This window comes from Diabrotica undecimpunctata, chromosome 6 (assembly GCF_040954645.1).
Source record: "Diabrotica undecimpunctata isolate CICGRU chromosome 6, icDiaUnde3, whole genome shotgun sequence".
Taxonomy (NCBI): Eukaryota; Metazoa; Arthropoda; class Insecta; order Coleoptera; family Chrysomelidae; genus Diabrotica; species Diabrotica undecimpunctata.
In genome coordinates, this window is record NC_092808.1 from 151,096,582 (window position 1) to 151,117,442 (window position 20,861).

The following is a 20,861-nucleotide window of genomic DNA, read 5'->3' on the forward strand; positions in this document are numbered from 1 at the left end:
TCCAATACCACTTAAAATGTAACGATTTTTCAGGTGAGCAAAAAAACTGATTCTTTCATTTGTGACATACATTCTAAATAGTTTGATTGCATATTCATTTATAACGTACTTGCTTTTTATTGTTAGTAATAATAAAATTTCTAAAGATAAGCTTTGGTGTCTTTTAGGTCACTTACGCGGTATTAGAATTATAATTTTATTTGATACGTGATATTTTAGGTTTGTTACGTCACATACACGGTATTAGAATTATTCATACTTCGTAGGTCTTACTTATATAATAATTGCTGAAATAAGATTTTAAATATAACGTATCGACGAACATCACCCAAAAGCTCTGTGTTGTTTTAACGTTGGGTATGGGTGACATTGTAACCTCGGAAACCTTTTTTGGATGGTGCTAGAAAGGTCACCAATGGAGACACTGCGGACGGCAGCCAGATGGTTGGTGGAGAGCGAGTCGTGGGTTCGAAACTAGCTTTTGGAACCAGGAATGGGTCCAACGGACGAAATAAGTAAAGATAGGATAAGAGATATAGGAAAAGATACAGAAATAAACAAAAAGATAGATGGGTAAAATTACCAAAGATACGATAAGATAGAAATAGGGCGCCACTTAATTTTTTTGGGTTTAAGGAGGAAATTAAGAAACCTTAGAAAAGAAAAGTGATAAAGAAAGATATTTTGGTTCTGAGACCATATCCAAGGAAAGATACCAACAGTTAATTATTCAATAAATTTGGTCAACACACTATATAAACAAATAATAAACATATTAGGTGGACGATGTCCATCTACTTACCTACGACACTTAATCGGCCTGATCTTTCTACTGGTCAAAGGTATAGTAATACTTAAAGGTAAAAAGCAAATATTCAGAGTTACGGTTATATCAGGAAACTTTTTAGGAGTCGACAAATAAAATACATACATAAAACAAAAACAATATATTCAACAACACAATGATGTTGGTAGGTGAATGTACATACAAGTAATAAAAATACACCATCAATTATGAAATGGTGGTGTACACATAAAAATAAGCAGTAGTATGAATAATAAGTACCTTTACAAATACAACAATATAATAATGCCCAGGTTCAATTATCAGCGAAGAGAGCCTGATAGTGAGTAAGAAAAAATTCAACCAAGGTTGATTAAATGTCTCTCTTTGCTGTTTAATGGGTATATCTCGAGACACTGGGTTAAAAATGTATAACAATTATAGCAAATAACAAAAATTAATCAAATCTAAATTTACAAGAATACAAAAAGGTTACCGAAATAAAAATTTAACCAAACCGCACTTGGTTAAGTTGATTATCTATCTCGCACTGTTATTTAATGATTGAGAACTAAATGTTCTTAATTATGTTTATTGAAATTTCTTAGTAGCTGATGGAAAGTTCGTAAGAAAATGTTGAATGTAAAAATCAGTAGTTAGTCATCAGTAGTAGTCAACTACAGGTGAAGACATGGATGAACTTAGATTCGCCCAGATGATTGAAAAAAAATATGATAGAATACCATATTATTCGCCCAGATAAGTGGAGATACTAAGATTATGGTAACTTACAGTAATTCCCCATCACTGCTGCACTATTTCACTGAAGTTAATTTAATTTACTATAATACTTTACTTGTATCAAGCACTGAAGTTAATTAAAATTAAAGGTACTCTATACCAATATTTAATCTAATATGATATTAGATAAAAAAAACTCAAATATACAAGTGTATATACACTTGAATAGAAAATGCACAGAGACGATAATGAGCAAAGCGCGTTACGAGAAGTAGGTCTTTTCTCAACGAATGCCCACCGGGAAGTGGTCTCCTTTCTGCAAAAATTTACCAAACTACCCAAGAAAAAGGTGGGGAAAATGACAATCAGCCTGTATCTATTTCTAAGAAGACAAAAAGATTCTAACGAACATCGAAACTAACGGTGCCCTTCTAGCTAGGAACGTGAGGAAATATAAAATCCTTTGCATTAGGTTATTATAGAAAAACATTTCTACGTGCCCCGACGATATTTAACAAATTTATCATAAAAGAACCCGGCCTTAGAGCCGGAAGGAATTAACCGAGGATTACCTAAACCGTCGTTTTTAAATAAGTAGGTAGATTGTTCCGTAATATTTCGGTAATTTTCAATAAAATTTCCTGATGGTCAACCGACTAACCGCGCATGTATTATTTGCAAATATGGCCATCGGCGTCTCAGCAACGGGGTACAAGGATTAGAGATAATTTAATATATTAACTATAAAAAAATGTTTCAACATTCATCGATTTAGTACTGAATATTACGTTACTATAATAAACTAAAAATGGTAAAATAACAAATATTTTTATTCAGATGATTAAAACCATATAGTAACAAATAAATTTACAATAAATTGAGTTTTATTTTTTTTACTCATCATCATTGTTGTATTTCTCACAGTTGCTCACGATAACGCTTTTATCTAACTGACTACGTAGTTTTACCCAGCTGTGGACCATCCATTCATTAAGAACTAGGGTATTTAAAAACGTCTTCTTGCGTACTACTTTTTTCTCACCTTAAAGTTTTAAAGAATAGACGTAGGAATAACAGCGTCGTGACAAACTTTAAGGCTTAATATACTTCTTTTTTGTAGGAATTTTATCAACTAATGAAGCAACAAAAGTTTGTTATTGCTCGCCTATCCTGCTATGTAAATTTTTTACAGTATCGATTTCGTAATTCCTTACAATTTTTAGAGACAAAACGAGATCCCACGATACGTTCGCTGCGATTAGGTATATGTGTAACTTTACCTTGCTTCTCTCTTCGGTACCCGACAAATTGTTTTCCGCTCATCCGAGCATTTTTGGCTACATTTACTTCCCATTTATCTGACTTAGCTTTCTGGTGGCGTTTTCTCATCTTGTTCTCAGATAGACCGGTTTCCCTAGAAGTAGGCTGACTGAGCTTTATTTCAGATTCATCGGCTTTAGGTACAGTTTCTTAAGTCTTACTGTTCTCCATAATTTGATTTAAGTCGATTTCATGTAGTATACATGAAGATGCTGGTAATTGTATTGAATATATAGTCTCGAGCTCGAAGGATCGAGCTTTATATCACGATTCCATGATTTTCTTTGTTGTAGAATTCATGTTTACAACAAAATTGCACCAATAAACACTATAATAAACACAAAGGCGGTAACTTATATGGTTTAGGTTAGAATATACATGTACTGTTGTTCAGAAGTCATAAGTAGCGTGCCTGATACGAGCTATTAGAATTCAAATTTAGCAACACACTTTAACGTGGTATTAGTATTAATCGAATTACATGGTATTAGAACATATTTGCGAAATAATCTGATCCGTGCTATTACAAATTTATGCATAATGTGCTAAATAATGTGTTTTGTTGGTACGTGGGATTAGAATCATTCGGTAGAACATGAGCAATAGACGCAGGATTAACTCATTTTGTCTAAAAATTCTCATACTGGTATTAGAATGTGAGTAGTGATATATTTTAAATTTAAAATATGTAAACCACATATTGATGTCTACACTTCAATTTCTGTGTTAGATACAAGTACTAACAGAATGCACCAAGGATGATCCAATTCAGATTTTTTGGACGATACTTTTAACAAGTTTTAATAAAAATCTTTATATTTGTACCAATATACAAATTTTAAGTTTTTACTTCTGTATTAGTTTTAACTATGGTTTACAGCCAACTACTGGCATTATCTCATTAATTTTATTTATAAATATATGGCAGTCCATACTGGTAAAAACCTAAAAAATAAATGTGAAATTTGTATTAATCTGGAATAAATAAATTACTATTTAAATGGGAATAAGCCACAATTAAAGGTTAAAATACGTTTATTGACGTTTCAATTTCCACTTCGGAAATTTCCGAAGTGGAAATTGAAACGTCAATAAACGTATTTTAACCTTTAATTGTGGCTTATTCCCATTTAAATAGTAATTAATTTAAAATGCCACAAGAAAATAGCTTCAGAACAATACTGGAATAAATAATTTCTGTTTTATGGAAGTTTATACTGGCAAAAGACCTTATAAATGAGGCGCTAACAATCAAAACGCATTCAGTCTGTAGCATTTTTTTTGTCTCTACGCTATAGGGTTTTAATTCACGTATTCCATATCTTCGACAGGGACACATTTGAATTTCAAACGAGAAAACATACTATAGGTGTCTGTTTACATTTGCCATTATCCTCTACCAAGATGGTTGTTTATTGCCTCTCTCTTTAATTCGTTTTTTTCTTTCCGCATATAGAAATTTTAAAAAGAATTGCCTGAATTTCGATAGACCAGCGATTGGCAGATGATTTACTACGCTTAAAATAAATAAGACTCTCGACATTCCTCTTGGCGTATGATCGATGAGAAGGCCTAGACAGCGAAAAAGCCGGTTATTGGGCCTCTGAAATGGTTCGACTGAAAATCATTTTGTCAGCAATGTCTAATAATACTTGTTGATAATAACATGCAGTAAAACGGTATGAAGTACAGTAAAGTATGCAGCTAACCAGTAAGATAAAGGTTAAGTTAGCGCAGATTAGTTCATCTTTAATGGTGGTTAAAGCACATGTTCACTGTAAGCTTTTACGTTCTTTGTATGACCTGCCACGGCAGTTTCAAATACGATGCTGATTTTTTTATGAATTAGACCAATGAAAAAGGAAATATATGTCATTAATTTTATTTATTTTTCTTCTACATGTACCTAGTGTAGTGTTAGTGTTTTTTTAAAGAGTACACCCCTTAAATTTTGTTTTTTTATTTGAATAACTTTTTTTTTACATAAAACACTAACTTTGTATGTGGATGGTAAGAACCGAAAATGTTCTCTAACTACATATCGTGATATGATAATGATCAGGGTAGATTTAAATTTTTCATTTTTCTAAAGACCTAGCCTTTTTTATTGAGATCATCTTAAACATAAATATTTTCACTAGGTTATGGAGATGAATTAATATTGTAACATTATATAAATATGTCAGAAGGCATCAACTTGTAATGGACATTTCTGTTTGTAAGATATAAATTAATACGTCCACTTAAATTTATGTTTAGTAATAAATACAGCTGGTTATAACTTTGTATTGTTTAATTTCTCTGACAATCGTCCTTTCTTTTGGGTAATAACTAAATTCTGACAGAAATTTTGGCAGACCAAACAAGGTAAGTTGTAGCATAAATAATTTCCTTATAACTATCGAATATTTAGTGTATAAGATTTATTTGATACGCCCCAAGCTGTTATGTATAAAAATTCCTCGAAGTTTGTTTATACAAGTGTTTTTGCGACACATCTATTAGAAATTTTGACTGCGTAGTTAAATAATTGTCATATTCATGTTTTAATTTCTACAATCTTGAAAGCCCAGCATTCTTAAAGTCCATAATCGCTTAAAAAGCGTCATTAGAAAAAATTCCGATTGGCCAGCAGCAAAAACTGGTCGGGGGGTTGTAGAAAGTCGACTGAACCGAGACAAAGAAAAACAGTTAAGTTTGGATTGAGATTCGGAATAAATAGCTTGCAGGTGTAGTCTTCAAAGCCGGCAAATTTTTTCAATTTAAAAGGTGAATTTTTACTCAAAATGCGATCTGGCAGTTTCTGTTGAGTTAATCACTGATTTGTTTGTGTTGTGCCTTATCTGAGAGATTTGTAAGACGGCGTTTCCAACCATTTGAGAGGTCGACATGGTTCTAAGAAAAAATTATACTTTATAATTTCGAATCTTCAAATTGTAAAAATAATTCTTTGGTGTACCTAAAAATTTGAATTACAATATTTTTTATAAAAAGATTCAGTTATTATAAAATAATATTTTATTTTCTTAAAAAAATATATGGTGCATGAGTAGAATTTGACCTCTAATTTTATAAAATGCAAAAATTTAATGTTATTGTGCGACCACGCGTCATCTACATAAGAAAATATTTTAAGTTGCATTTGTTGCCTACCTCAATCATATTTTGGAAGTCGTAATGGCGCTGACATGACTGCTCCCTAGTGCCTAGTGGAACAAATAAGAAACTAAAATCTTATTTAACTTCTTCTTCTCTATAACATACGTTATAACAACGTTCTATTTTCTTTTTGGATGGTTTTGCCACAGAATAATAAACAATCATAATGTCCACTTTGTCATGATAAGTATACGCGCAGACGGAATCAGCCATGTTTTAAACGGAACCAGTGCTGTTCAGTGAAATTTTATCTTATGTGTATATAAAAATTAACCCGGGTTAATTTATTTGCGGCAACCATAGACATAATATGCACTATTTTGTTCGTACTTTTAGTTGAACAATAGATTAAATTATTTCAAATTTATTAAATTATTAATCTCTAAAAATTTAAATTACAGTTCTGTCGTAGCTTGTCACAAATTTCTCAATTCGAGCCTATGTTTCCGTTTAGAAATATGGGTATCCCTTGCTGACACACTTCAAAAGCGGCATCTGAGAGTGGACATTCTGATTGTTATTTATTCTGTGGTTTTGCTGTCCTGTTTTAGGTGTGACGTGTGACATTTCTTCAGGACGTAATTTGTTTTGTTTGGCGTCGACATTGCGTCGCTGGGTTGTATTCACTGGTACGCGTCGTTGGATGTAGTCCTGCGGAGGATGAATTTGCGATCGATCCAATGTCTTAACCTTGTTTAGGTTATTGCCTCTTCAAGGAAGGAGACTCCTTTTTTATGAATTTACCACCATATATAAAAACTGCTAGAGTAAGTTCTTTTACGATAAGAATGAAATTATGACATTCTAGTAACTTTTAAATGTCCAACCATTCAGCAAACTCCCCATGCCACTCTCCCTATAGATTCTAATAAATCTAGTGACTTTTAGTGAAATATCGGTTGGCAAAATATTGCAATATTGCCAGTGCATTTCTCACGGCTTTTTGTTATTGTATTTGAGTGAACTGGAGGCACAGAACAGAAAATAATTGTGATCTGAAGTGGAGTGGAGGTTAGGTCTCAAAATAGAAAAGTTTACTCGGAATTTTCCTTCGTCTAACAGTTCGTGAGAAAAATTTCCCCTTGAATGTCTCTATTTGCTGAAAATTTCGTGAAAATTAAAAGTGTATATCTTGTTTAAAAAAATCTAAACACGTGGCCAGAAATTATGCACCGTTTTGCCGAAAAATCGGAAAAGTGTAGACCATTGGATTTTTATCAAATTTCGTTAATCGGCTATGTTGGCGTCAATGTTGGTCCGAGTGTCAAGCGAATAGACATTTCCTACATACAATTGGCCGCTTGTTCTTCTGCCATACTCAGAATTTTCCTACATCTAACTGTTCGTGAGAAAAATTTCCTCTGGGATGTATATATTCGCTGAAAATTTCGTGAAAATTAAAAGTGTATATTTTGGTTGAAATTTCAATTATTTCGATTAAGGGTGACTTGCTGATTAAAAACGTTTAAACGCGTGGCCAGAAATTATGCACCGTTTTGCCGGAAAATCGAAAAAATTGTAGACCATTGGATTTTTATCAAATTTCGTTAATCGGCTATATTGGCGTCAATTTTGGTCCGAGTGTCAAGCGAATAGACATTTTCTACATAAAATTGGCCGCTCGTTCTTCTGCCATACTCAGAATTTTGCTACATCTAACTGTTCGTGAGAAAAATTTCCACTGGGATGTATGTATTCGCTGAAAATTTCGAGAAAATTAAAAGTGTATGTTTTGTTTGAAATTTGAATTATTTCGATTAAGGGTAACTTACTGATTAAAAACGTTTAAACGAGTGGCCAGAAATTATGCACCGTTTTGCCGGAAAATCGAAAAAATTGTAGACCATTGGATTTTTATCAAATTTCGTTAATCGGCTATATTGGCGTCAATTTTGGTCCGAGTGTCAAGCGAATAGACATTTTCTACATAAAATTGGCCGCTCGTTCTTCTGCCATACTCAGAATTTTGCTACATCTAACTGTTCGTGAGAAAAATTTCCACTGGGATGTATGTATTCGCTGAAAATTTCGAGAAAATTAAAATTGTATGTTTTGTTTGAAATTTGAATTATTTCGATTAAGGGTAACTTACTGATTAAAAACGTTTAAACGCGTGGCCAGAAATTATGCACCGTTTTGCAGGAAAATCGAAAAAATTGTAGACCATTGGATTTTTATCAAATTTCGTTAATCGGCTATATTGGCGTCAATTTTGGTCCGAGTGTCAAGCGAATAGACATTTCCTACATAAAATTGGCCGCTCGTTCTTCTACCATACTCAGAATTTTCCTACATCTAACTGTTGGTGAGAAAAATTTCCACTGGGATGTATGTATTCGCTGAAAATTTCGAGAAAATTAAAAGTGTATGTTTTGTTTGAAATTTGAATTATTTCGATTAAGGGTAACTTACTGATTTAAAACGTTTAAACGCGTGGCCAGAAATTATGCACCGTTTTGCCGGAAAATCGAAAAAATTGTAGACCATTGGATTTTTATCAAATTTCGTTAATCGGCTATATTGGCGTCAATTTTGGTCCGAGTGTCAAGCGAATAGACATTTTCTACATAAAATTGGCCGCTCGTTCTTCTGCCATACTCAGAATTTTGCTACATATAACTGTTCGTGAGAAAAATTTCCACTGGGATGTATGTATTCGCTGAAAATTTCGAGAAAATTAAAAGTGTATGTTTTGTTTGAAATTTGAATAATTTCGATTAAGGGTGACTTGCTGATTAAAAAAATCTAAACATGTGGCTAAACATTCTGCACCGTTTTGCCAGAAAATCAAAAAAACTGTAGATTTTTTAATTCGATTTTCCTCTTTTCCGGCAAACTGGGGTTAAGGGATGAGAAAAAAACACTTGTTTGGAATAAACTGGACCCAGTGGATGTACCAAAACATTAAACAAATTTTTTTTTTTTGGAAAATATGGAAAAAATTTTCCAAGGGGGTACCCTTGGATTTTTATCAAATTTGGTTAATCGGCTATATTGGCGTCAATTTTGGTCCGAGTGTCAAGCGAATAGACATTTCCTACATAAAATTGGCCGCTCGTTCTTCTACCATACTCAGAATTTTCCTACATCTAACTGTTGGTGAGAAAAATTTCCACTGGGATGTATGTATTCGCTGAAAATTTCGAGAAAATTAAAAGTGTATGTTTTGTTTGAAATTTAAATTATTTCGATTAAGGGTAACTTACTGATAAAAACAGTTAAACACGTGGCCAGAAATTATGCACCGTTTTGACGGAAAATCGAAAAAATTGTAGACCATTGGATTTTTATCAAATTTCGTTAATCAGCTATAATGGCGTCAATTTTGGTCCGAGTGTCAAGCGAATAGACATTTCCTACATAAAATTGGCCGCTCGTTCTTCTGCCATACTCAGAATTTTCCTACATGTAACTGTTCGAGAAAAATTTCCACTGGGATGTATGTATTCGCTGAAAATTTCGAGAAAATTAAAAGTGTATGTTTTGTTTGAAATTTGAATTAATTCGATTAAGGGTGCCTTGCTGATTAAAAAAATCTAAAAATGCGGCTAAAAATTCTGCACCGTTTTGCCAGAAAATCGAAAAAAACTGTAGACCATTGGATTTTTATCAAATTTCGTTAATCGGCTATATTGGCGTCAATTTTGGTCCGAGAGTCAAGCGAATGGACATTTCCTAAATAAAATTGGCCGCTCGTTCTTCTGCCATACTCAGAATTTTCCTACATCTAACTGTTCGTGAGAAAAATTTCCACTGGAATGTATGTATTCGCTGAAAATTTCGAAAAAATTAAAAGTGTATGTTTTGTTTGAAATTTGAATTATTTCGATTAAGGGTAACTTACTGATTAAAAAAATCCAAACACGTGGCTAAAAATTATGCACCGTTTTGCCAGAAGATCGAAAAAACTGTAGACCATTGGATTTTTATCAAATTTCGTTAATCGGCTATATTGGCGTCAATTTTGGTCCGAGTGTCAAGCGAATGGACATTTCCTAAATAAAATTGGCCGCTCGTTCTTCTGCCATGCTCAGAATTTTTCTACATCTAACTGTTCGTGAGAAAAATTTCCACTGGGATGTATGTATTCGCTGAAAATTTCGAGAAAATAAAAAGTGTATATTTTGGTTGAAATTTGAATTATTTCGAATAAGGGTGACTTGCTAATTAAAAAAATCTTAACATGCGGCTAAAAATTCTGCACCGTTTTGCCGGAAAATCGAAAAAACTGTAGATTTTTTAATTCGATTTTTCCTCTTTTCCGGCAAACTGGGATTAAGGGATCAGAAAAAAACACATGTTTGGAATAAGCTGGACCAAGTGGATGTACCAAAACATTAAACAAATTTTTTTTTTGGAAAATTCGGAAAAAAATTTCCAAGGGGGTATCCTTGGATTTTTATCAAATTTGGTTAATCGGCTATATTGGCGTCAATTTTGGTCCGAGTGTCAAGCGAATAGAGATTTTCTACATAAAATTGGCCGCTCGTACTTCTGCCATGCTCGGAATTTACCTATATCTATCAGTTCGTGAGAAAAAATTCCCCTTGGATGTCTGTATTTGCTGAAAATTTCGTGAAAACTAAAAGTGTATATCTTGTTTAAAATTTGAATTATTTCGATTAAGGGTGACTTGTTGACTAAAAAAATCCAAACACGTGGCTAAATATTCTGCACCGTTTTGCCAGAAAATCGAAAAAACTGTAGATTTTTTAATTCGATTTTTCCTCTTTTCCGGCAAACTGGGATTAAGGGATCAGAAAAAAACACATGTTTGGAATAAGCTGGACCAAGTGGATGTACCAAAACATTAAACAAATTTTTTTTTGGAAAATTCGGAAAAAAATTTCCAAGGGGGTATCCTTGGATTTTTATCAAATTTGGTTAATCGGCTATATTGGCGTCAATTTTGGTCCGAGTGTCAAGCGAATAGAGATTTTCTACATAAAATTGGCCGCTCGTACTTCTGCCATGCTCGGAATTTACCTATATCTATCAGTTCGTGAGAAAAAATTCCCCTTGGATGTCTGTATTTGCTGAAAATTTCGTGAAAACTAAAAGTGTATATCTTGTTTAAAATTTGAATTATTTCGATTAAGGGTGACTTGTTGACTAAAAAAATTCAAACACGTGGCTAAATATTCTGCACCGTTTTGCCAGAAAATCGAAAAAACTGTAGATTTTTTAATTCGATTTTTCCTCTTTTCCGGCAAACTGGGATTAAGGGATCAGAAAAAAACACTTGTTTGAAATAAACTGGACCAAGTGGATGTACCAAAACATTAAACAAAATTTTTATTTTTTGGAAAATATGGAAAAATTTTTCCAAGGGGGTACCCTTGGATTTTTTTCAAATTTGGTTAATCGGCTATATTGGCGTCAATTTTGATCCGAGTGTCAAGCGAATAGACATTTCCCACATAAAATTGGCCGCTCGTTCTTCTGCCATACCCAGAATTTTCCTACATCTAACTGTTCGTGAGAAAAATTTCCATTGGAATGTTTGTATTCGCTGAAAATTTCGAGAAAATTAAGAGTGTATGTTTTGTTTAAAATTTGAATTATTTCGATTAAGTTAAGGGTAACTTACTGATTAAAAACATTTAAACACGTGGCCAGAAATTATGCACCGTTTTGCCGGAAAATCGAAAAAATTGTAGACCATTGGATTTTTATCAAATTTCGTTAATCGGCTATATTGGCGTCAATTTTGGTCCGAGAGTCAAGCGAATGGACATTTCCTACATTAAATTGGCCGCTCGTTCTTCTGCCATACTCACAATTTTCCTAAATGTAACTGTTCGTGAGAAAAATTTCCACTGGGATGTATGTATTCGCTGAAAATTTCGAGAAAATTAAAAGTGTATATTTTGTTTGAAATTTGAATTATTTCGATTAAGGGTGACTTGCTGATTAAAAAAATCTAAACACGTGGCCAGAAATTTTGCACCGTTTTGACGAAAAATCGAAAAAACTGTAGACCATTGGATTTTTATCAAATTTCGTTAATCGGCTATGTTGGCGTCAATTTTGGTTCGAGTGTCAAGCGAATGGACATTTCCTACATAAAATTGGCCTGTCGTTCTTCTGCCATACTCAGAATTTTCCTACATCTAACTGTTCGTGAGAAAAATTTTCATTTGGATGTATGTATACTCTTTTTGTTAAAATTTGCCTTATTTAAGTAACCCCGTATTTTCTCATAATGCATAAAACGAACTTAATACAATTTAGAATATTTGTTTGGGAAATGTCGTATATCATATTACGTTCAGCTGAGATAATTTTAAACTTCATCCGGACGCATACACCTACAAAAATGATTAATAATTAACCACGTTTCGTAACAAACCAATTTTTTACATATTTCACCTAACGTGTGTCCTCTTATAAATATCTACCGAGTATCCGAGTACGTATCTATAAACAGCCGAGTCGGTTTATAAATATCGAATATAAGTGTCGATACTGATACCAAAGAATATAGACGTCTATATTCTTTGCTGATACCTTTAAAGTCCGTTTTACAGCTTGCAATTATACCTGCAAGACGCAAGAAAGTTGCATAAAAACATGCGCAGTATGTCCTCAGCTGATTACTTCCTGCAATTTCTTGCAACTGCGCCATAATCGGTTTGGTGCTATTTTCTCTGCACATTTTCATGCAAGTCTAGGGGAATTCGAAGGAAGTTTGATTTTTTCACAATATCAGTGGTCTTATTCACCATCGCCGTTCTCGGCGTTCTAAATTACTAACTAAAAGGCTGGCTGCAGCAATAATAATACTTAAGGTTGCTGCTCTGCCTTTTTCCTTTTATATTTGGCTATTTTTAATAGTCTTGGCATTTCGAAATTTACTAAATAGTGTTAAATAAACAGCAATAAGTCATTAAAAACAAACAAAAGTTTATAAGTTAGGTTAAGGGTAAAAATTTCAACATTAATTGCATTGTAAGCTGTAAAATCGCACAGAAAGATCTTGCAATAGGCTTTCATGAAAATTAGTCATACCAGAAATTGCATCAAGTTTTCTTGCGAGCTGTAAAGCGGTCTTAAGGCCAGTTCCAGTAGGAGTACATGTATTATACGCGTACAGTCTGTCCCAAACCCTTCTTTCAGTGCGTCACTAATTTGACGTCATATAGGATTTTAAGAATGTCGAGAATTATTGCATGACATTTTAGTTAAATTTGACAGTTGCAGGATCGTAATCTCTCTGTTTCTAATTGAAAATTATTTAATAATTTTAATATTAGTCTTTGTTCTTTCTCGATATATCTCGGCATATTTAAAATATTTTTTATGACAATAAATACAAAATTAAATTTTCACTGTAAAATGTCTGATAATACTAACCTGGAATGGCAATTATCATTTTATCAGTTGACATTGTGAAAGTACTGTCACGATCGAGACAATCTGCGTCAAATTATATTTATGCTCATCATTGATTGGATATCTATTTAGCGTATTCTAAACTCCAACCAATTATACATTCGTAAGTAGAATTAGCTTTACGATAAATAATTTTCTAAGCTCTATGTATCATAATCACAGACTCACGTTTTTTTCTGTCACTTCTAACTTAATGTGTTAGAGAAAAATCGATCAACTATGACGCACTGAAAGAAGGGTTTGGGATGAACTATACTCGTTTATATTGGTGTTATGGTGTTAGGGATCGGTTCCACGAGTACAAATAAAATACCTGTTCCAAAGTAACTGATACGAAATCAGGTCACCATCCCTATATATGACATAGACATAGGTTGGTATCATGGTACATATTGTATGACCTCACTACACTCATATTCGATGGCCAGCTAGTTCATTCGATATAAATAAAGTTTACTTTATCATTATTTATTTCGATTTTGTGTTTAGGTTAGTAGGTATATACGTACAAATTTTGTGTACCTTCATTACCACTTTTTTGTATCATTTTAAATATCTGAAATATCGAACTCTGGAGTATAAGTTAATTAACCAGTACCTACGTGTAATAAAAGATAATTAAAACTTGTTTTATAAAAGATATCTATGTTAACAAAATAACTGTACCAAAAATCAATAAACTTAAATTAATTTCAAATTTTTATTTATGATTAAATAATATAATAACATAATTTTATCATCTCTTTATAATTACTGTACTTAAATAAGCCAAATTATATAAAAAAAACTTAAAATTAAAAGTCTTTCCTATACAACTACATTCAAATGTTGCGGGAATAAGCGTTCTTGACTACGTCATGCGCGAAAGCGAACCAATTTTGGAACATTATGTATCATACCATGATACAATGAATACACAAGGTATGATATTGCGCATGATATTTGACAGCTGGCCCAGGAGTGTGACGTAGTCAAGACCGCTCGAACCACCTCGAACCCATTATTACAGCTTAACGCATGATACTATGACTAACAAGATAGGATCTTCCCGTAGCACAAAATCGGTCGTGTTCGCGCATGCCGTCATTGGAGATCAGATTTGAATTCTTGTTAAAGTTAAATGGGATTTTTATGCATTCTGTGATGAAATTATTTAATTAGCAAAATAATAATATTAAATAAAGGTTTAATAATTACAATAATCGTACACAAAAAGATATCTCCAAACTATTTAATAAAGATTATTTATTGACACATACAAAAAACTGACAGTACGAACGTGCAAGTCTCCAATTACGTCACGACTTATGCGCAATATCTTATCTTCTTAATCATAGTATCATGGCTTAACGTAATCATAAGTCGTGACGTAATTGGAGAGTTGCACGTTCGTAATGTCAGTTTTTTGTATGTGTCAATAAATAATATTTAATAAATAGTTTGGAGATATCCTTTTGTGTACGATTATTGTAATTATTAAATCTTTATTTAATATTATTATTATGCTAATTGAATAATTTCATCACAGAATGCATAAAAATCCCATTTAACTTTAACAAGAATTCAAATTCTACTCTCCAATAACGGCATGCGCGAACACGACCGATTTTGCGCTAAAAAAATTTTACATCTTGTTATCATGTATAATATAGATAATTTACGTCATTAACGTCATTGCATATGATCATGATATGATCTACCGAAATCTACCGAATTTTGCCGAAGACATCTCCCGATAATGGATAAGCTCCACGACGGAACATCACTGGTTATAATCATGGTACAATGAATACACATTGTACCATGGGTTATAATAAGCAAACTTATCTGCATAGATAAGAGGGTTAGGTCAGAGAACAACCGAACACCGAACACACCTGTGTTCGGTTTTTCTATGGTTAGGTTGTTATCTGATATTGAAGTGTTTTTCTCCGTGAAATAATATTCCATTACTACGTTATTATTCATTAATATGGAATGTAATAAAAATATTAAAGATTCTAGAAACCAAGAAATATTAACATATATTAAATATGAAGGAGATTCTCTAAAGAAATATAACAATAAAGAAGTTAAATCTGAAATAGATGAACACCACTTTGAACGCAGTTATGGACAGGAATCTTTATTAGATGAGTATTGTTCAGATGATATTAAAATAGAAAACCATGTGTTAGAAGACGTATCTACTGAAATTAAAGTTGAAATAAAAAAAGAACCAACGGATTACAGCATTGGTAGGAAACACATTTCTCTTCTTAATTTTTAATCATCTTATGTCATGAATATGATATTTCACTGAAGTACTTAATATTGTATCCTCTTATATTCAAATGCCCTTTTTTTTCTTAAAGAAAAATATTCTTGGGCCTAAGGAAGAAACATCTTTAATTACGGGTCTTCTTTCTCTCATATACTTATATTACAGTAAGGGCCGCTACTTTCTGTCCTGACTAAACCCCCGATTAATGCAATTTTGTTAGGGGTTAACTTTAATCAGTGCTAGTTGGTACTTTCATCCCTAATTAGACTTGATCAAGAGTTAATAGTCAATTAACTTTAACCAGTCAAAAGTAGTATGATTAACGGCCATAGCAATAAAGGTAATCAAGGCATTCTGACCTTACATTTATAAAATAAACTATTGCTTGTGAGTGTTTAAACTTTTATTTTTGGCAAAATCTACATTTTATATTGACAAAAAGATATGATGAGTTTGATATCACAGCACAAGTTTTAATAACTTTACAAATTAATGCTACACATTGTTTTTATATAGTTGTCAACCACCACCATAATTTTGGTGGTATACACAAAACAAGTACTGGAAGAATTATAAAACATGAAATACTGGCAAGTGGATGTTGTTGATATCAATATAATTTACTATGGAATCACTAACAGGAGATTTTTGCTGTCATCATGGCATGTGTTTGTCTTTTTAAACATGAATTACATGCTATGATTTTTTCTGATGGATATTCTCAAGTTAAAGTTGATTTCATGTAATCAAATGAACTATCTTACAAGTAAAGTCATCCCAGGAACGCAACTCAACAATATTGGTAATATCATTTTAAAGTCGTCTACTTTAAAATGTATAATGTATGTCTGAATTGTCAATATAAATGAGTCAGATAAAATTAAATTATTAGAAGTATTTTTTACCAAGTAACAAAAAACAAAATTTGTTTAATTTACTAATGTTTGTATTTTGAGAACGATTTCAGAAGTGGAAATTGAAACGTCAATAAACATACTTTAACCTCTAATTGTGGATTATTCCCATTTAAATATTAATTACTAAATTGTCATAGGTTGATGTCTCCTGTTAAAAAGGTTTCATCCTATAAATCAAAATCTTTATCACTATAAGTTTTGGAAAAATATTTAGCAAATAAATTGACAATCTCCATGCCAGAAGAGCCAGAAATATTATAGTGCATAACAGAAGGAATATCATTCCTTTTATTTTACTGTTAACAAATTTCCAGAAATTTTTAACATTTTTCAGAGAGGATTCAGTTAGAACAACATAATCTAGATACCATTGTTCTTTCAGTTGTTCACAATTAGCTCGTAATAAAGAAAAATCATTATAGTCAGCAAGTAATTGAGATTTTAGATATTTTTTATGCATTTTCTTTTTTTTTTGGTTATTTTTTTTTAAGCTCTGGAGAAAACCAGACAGGAAACTTTTTTGCTGAATACTTTTTCAGGCGAACAAAAAAATCAATTGCAAGGTAAATAACGTCATAAAACATGTTGCTATCCTATGGGAGTAGGGCACTCTCAGCTCTAGATACCTTAACTTCTTTATCTTGGACCATGACAAGACCTAATAGGGAGTGGTTTTCATTTTTAAAAGTGTTTACTTGATACAGATTATGAAAGGAACAAAAATGAGAGGAATTGAATGTAATCAACTTCATTTTAATCAGGTTAGATTATCTATATTTTCTGCAAAATTTGACATACTTCTCAATTATACTATGTGGTGAAAAGTAGGCAGTTGCAAAGATAAATTTGTCGATGTGGCCAATCTCAATCTTGACAAACAGATGTTTGATATTTTGAGTTGCTGACAAACAAACACTGGTTATGGTTTTCTGGACAGCTATAAGCACTCCTCCACCTCCTTTGAAGGTACTTGTTTTTGAGGATCTATCTATCAAACTCTCACAAAATATCATATTGTGAGTAAGAAGTGTTATATAGTATATAGTATATTTTCAACATCAAAAACAAACAATTGCGTTTAGCAATAATAGTGTAGTGTTGTTATTAAAAGGATTTTAAACTGAATTACTTCGATCTGATGCTTAATTAAATCCCCTTTACAGGGCTTTGAACCTGGTAGATATGTTTAGTTTTTTCGTATTAACTTTGGCACACCATTAACATATTTCAAAATGAAATCAATGTTTCTCATATTAACCGAACCATTTCAGGTGACTCTAGAGTTAGTCGCAGTGATTGATACCCATTTTTATTTCGTTTACCAATTCTACTCTAACTGACTATTTTTATATCAGAACCAGCCAAGCCCGACAGCATTTACTTAGCTTTAGATATGCCATCTTCCTCACCATCTTGAGGCATATTAAAGATCATAAGATTGCAAGATCTCTTTTGTCTCTCAGACACTTCATACAAAACACTGCCCTGCACCAATGTGGAACTGTAATTATTGTCGTTTTTTATATTTGATGTAGAGGTGGTATTTTTTATGAAGGTAAGATCCTTCTTAAGGTCTCCAAATGAGGTAGTAAAACTAATTTTCAAACTCTTGACTTCGTCGGTTACCTCACGAATTTGTTTTTCAAACTCCTCTTTGACAGTTTGCAATTTTAATTTCACTTAGTGTATCTTCTAATGCTTTAACACAGTTGTTTAGTGTAACTGCCTTTTTGATTCCTGGCACGCAGTCACCACACAAATATGGCATAATTTGGTATATATCATAATCATTCAGCATAATTCATAAGTAGACACCTTATCTCTGTCGAATTAATTCCAGTGCAATTTTTGCATAAAACAATTTTGCAAATGTCACAAGGGTAACCAAAAACTTCCCCTGTACCTTTATGAGGTTCTTTAAAAACGCAGTTCTTCGAAACATTTGCCACAGGTTCCTGCCATTAAAGTTATGTCAACAAATATTCAACAGAATGCCAACTGTAAACTCTTTAATAAAGATAGTAAGTCACGTCCCTGGTAGATGGTAATTACTTATCTGTCACTATTAATTTGTCCTAATTGCTTCAAGTTTTTGTTTGAAAGAGAAAAACTAAAGATACAAACCTCTCATTGCAGTTATTGCTATTTACAAACAATTTTTTTTTTTTGAAAAAGAAAGATAATCTTCATATACCTTGTACTAATTATGCATATCTTTATAAATTAATTGTTAATATTTTTTTATTAAGTATAGTTTCATTTCCAACAAAAAAAAAAAAAACAATTACATACCAGTTCGACACCTAAAATATGACACAACTTTGAGTTAATTTAACAGCCACAATTTGATTATGATTAACTAATAGGGCGCAAAATTGACCAGAAAATACCGAAACTTATTTGATCAAGGTTTAATCGGCTGATTTAGTAATCACCAGTAGCAGAAGGTACTGACCCTAAATGTTAATATTCTCATATATTTATGTTAATATTGTAATTTTTGTATTTTATGAAATACCCAAGATATTCTCTGTTAGTTCATATTAGGGCTATACTTCTAGGCTTTAATTAAAATCTGGTTAAAATTCTATAATTCTCAATAAATACTTTAATAATGTTTTTTTTTCTGAAAACAATATTGTAGGCTTTGTATCTATCTATCCTTTGATTATTTTTTTTAAGTTTAATATAATGTTGAATATGTTAGATGTGAACATTTTGTTGTAGTTTTTCTATTTATTTATTTCTTTTTATTTTATTTTCTATTTATTACTTCTTATTTTTGTTCTAGCATATATTTTTCTTTTAGTAAAAAGCATATTCTTACAATTTGGTTTTTATTTTAGCTGCTCCACAGGATATTAAAATGGAAGTTACCAAACCATTCACTGCTCCCAAAGTATCTTTGAAAACTTATACTGGTGAAAAACCTTATAAATGTGAAATTTGTAGTAAGCAGTTTACTCATCAAAAGAGTTTAAAGGATCATATGAGACTTCACACTGGAGAAAAACTTTATAGATGTGAAATCTGTAGTAAGCAGTGTACTAAACTAAGTCATTTAAATAGTCATATAAAAGTTCATACTGGTGAAAAGCCTTATAAATGTGAAATTTGTAGTAAGCAGTTTACTCATCAAAATAATTTAAAGGATCATATGAGACTTCACACTGGAGAAAAACTTTATAGATGTGAAATCTGTAGTAAGCAGTTTACCCGGCTAAGTAATTTAAATAGACATATAAAAGTTCACAGTGATAAAAAACCTTATAAATGTGAAATTTGTAGTAAGCAGTTTACTCTTCAAAATAGTTTAAATTGTCATATGAGAGTTCACACTGGAGAAAAACCTTATAGATGTGAAATCTGTAGTAAACAACTTGGTCAAATAAGTGGTTTGATTCATCATATGAGACTTCACACTGGTGAAAAACCTTATAAATGTGAAATTTGCAGTCAGCAGTTTACTCACACAAGTAGTTTAAAGCATCATATGAGACTGCACACGGGAGAAAAGCCTTATAAATGTGAAATTTGTAGTAAGCAGTTTACTCTTCAAAATAGTTTAAATTGTCATATGAGAGTTCACAATGGAGAAAAGCCTTATAGATGTGAAATCTGTAGTAAGCAGTTTACCCAGCTAGGTAATTTAAATAGTCATATAAAAGTTCATACTGGTGAAAAGCCTTATAAATGTGAAATTTGTAGTAAGCAGTTTACTCGTCAAGATAGTTTAAATTGTCATATGAGAGTTCACACTGGAGAAAAACCTTATACATGTGAAATCTGTAGTAATCAGTTTACATACCTAAGTAATTTAAATAGTCATATAAAAGGTCATACTGGTGAAAAGCCTTATAAATGTGAATTTGTAGTAAGCAGTTTACTCATCAAAAGAGTTTAAATTGTCATATGAGACTTCACACTGGAGAAAAACCTTTTAGATGTGAAATCTGTAGTAAGCAGTTTACCCATCTAAGTAATTTAAATAGTCATATAAAAGTTCATACTGGTGAAAAGCCTTATAAATGTGAAATTTGTAGTAAGCAGTTTACTCATCTAAATAGTTTAAATTATCATATGGGAGTTCACACTGGAGAAAAACCATATAAATGTGAAATTTGTAGTAAGCTGTTTACTATAAAAAGTAATTTAAAGCAGCATATGAGAATTCACACTGGTAAAAATCCTTATAAATGTAAAATTTGTAGTAAGCAGTTTACAAACTTAAGTAATTTAAATAGTCATATGAAAGTTCACAGTGGTGAAAAACCTTATAAAT

At 31.9% G+C, this 20,861-nt stretch overlaps 1 protein-coding gene across 1 annotated transcript; it reads left to right on the forward strand.

Annotated features, from left to right (window-relative positions):
- Positions 1-15,191: 15,191 nt before the first annotated feature.
- Positions 15,192-20,628, forward strand: LOC140444115 (uncharacterized). Its single transcript, XM_072535782.1, has 2 exons — positions 15,192-15,636; positions 19,426-20,628. The coding sequence occupies exons 1-2, from the start codon at positions 15,372-15,374 to the stop codon at positions 20,481-20,483; spliced, it is 1,323 nt and encodes a 440-aa protein (XP_072391883.1). The 5' UTR covers positions 15,192-15,371; the 3' UTR covers positions 20,484-20,628.
- Positions 20,629-20,861: the final 233 nt, after the last annotated feature.

What these genes read in the sequence shown, in the direction of transcription:
- LOC140444115 (XM_072535782.1), top strand. Translation starts at nt 15,372, where the DNA reads ATGGAATGTAATAAAAATATTAAAGATTCTAGAAACCAAGAAATATTA. An exon ending in ACCAACGGATTACAGCATTG is followed by an intron (nt 15,637 to 19,425) that starts GTAGGAAACACA and finishes TTTTTATTTTAG; the next exon opens with CTGCTCCACAGGATATTAAA.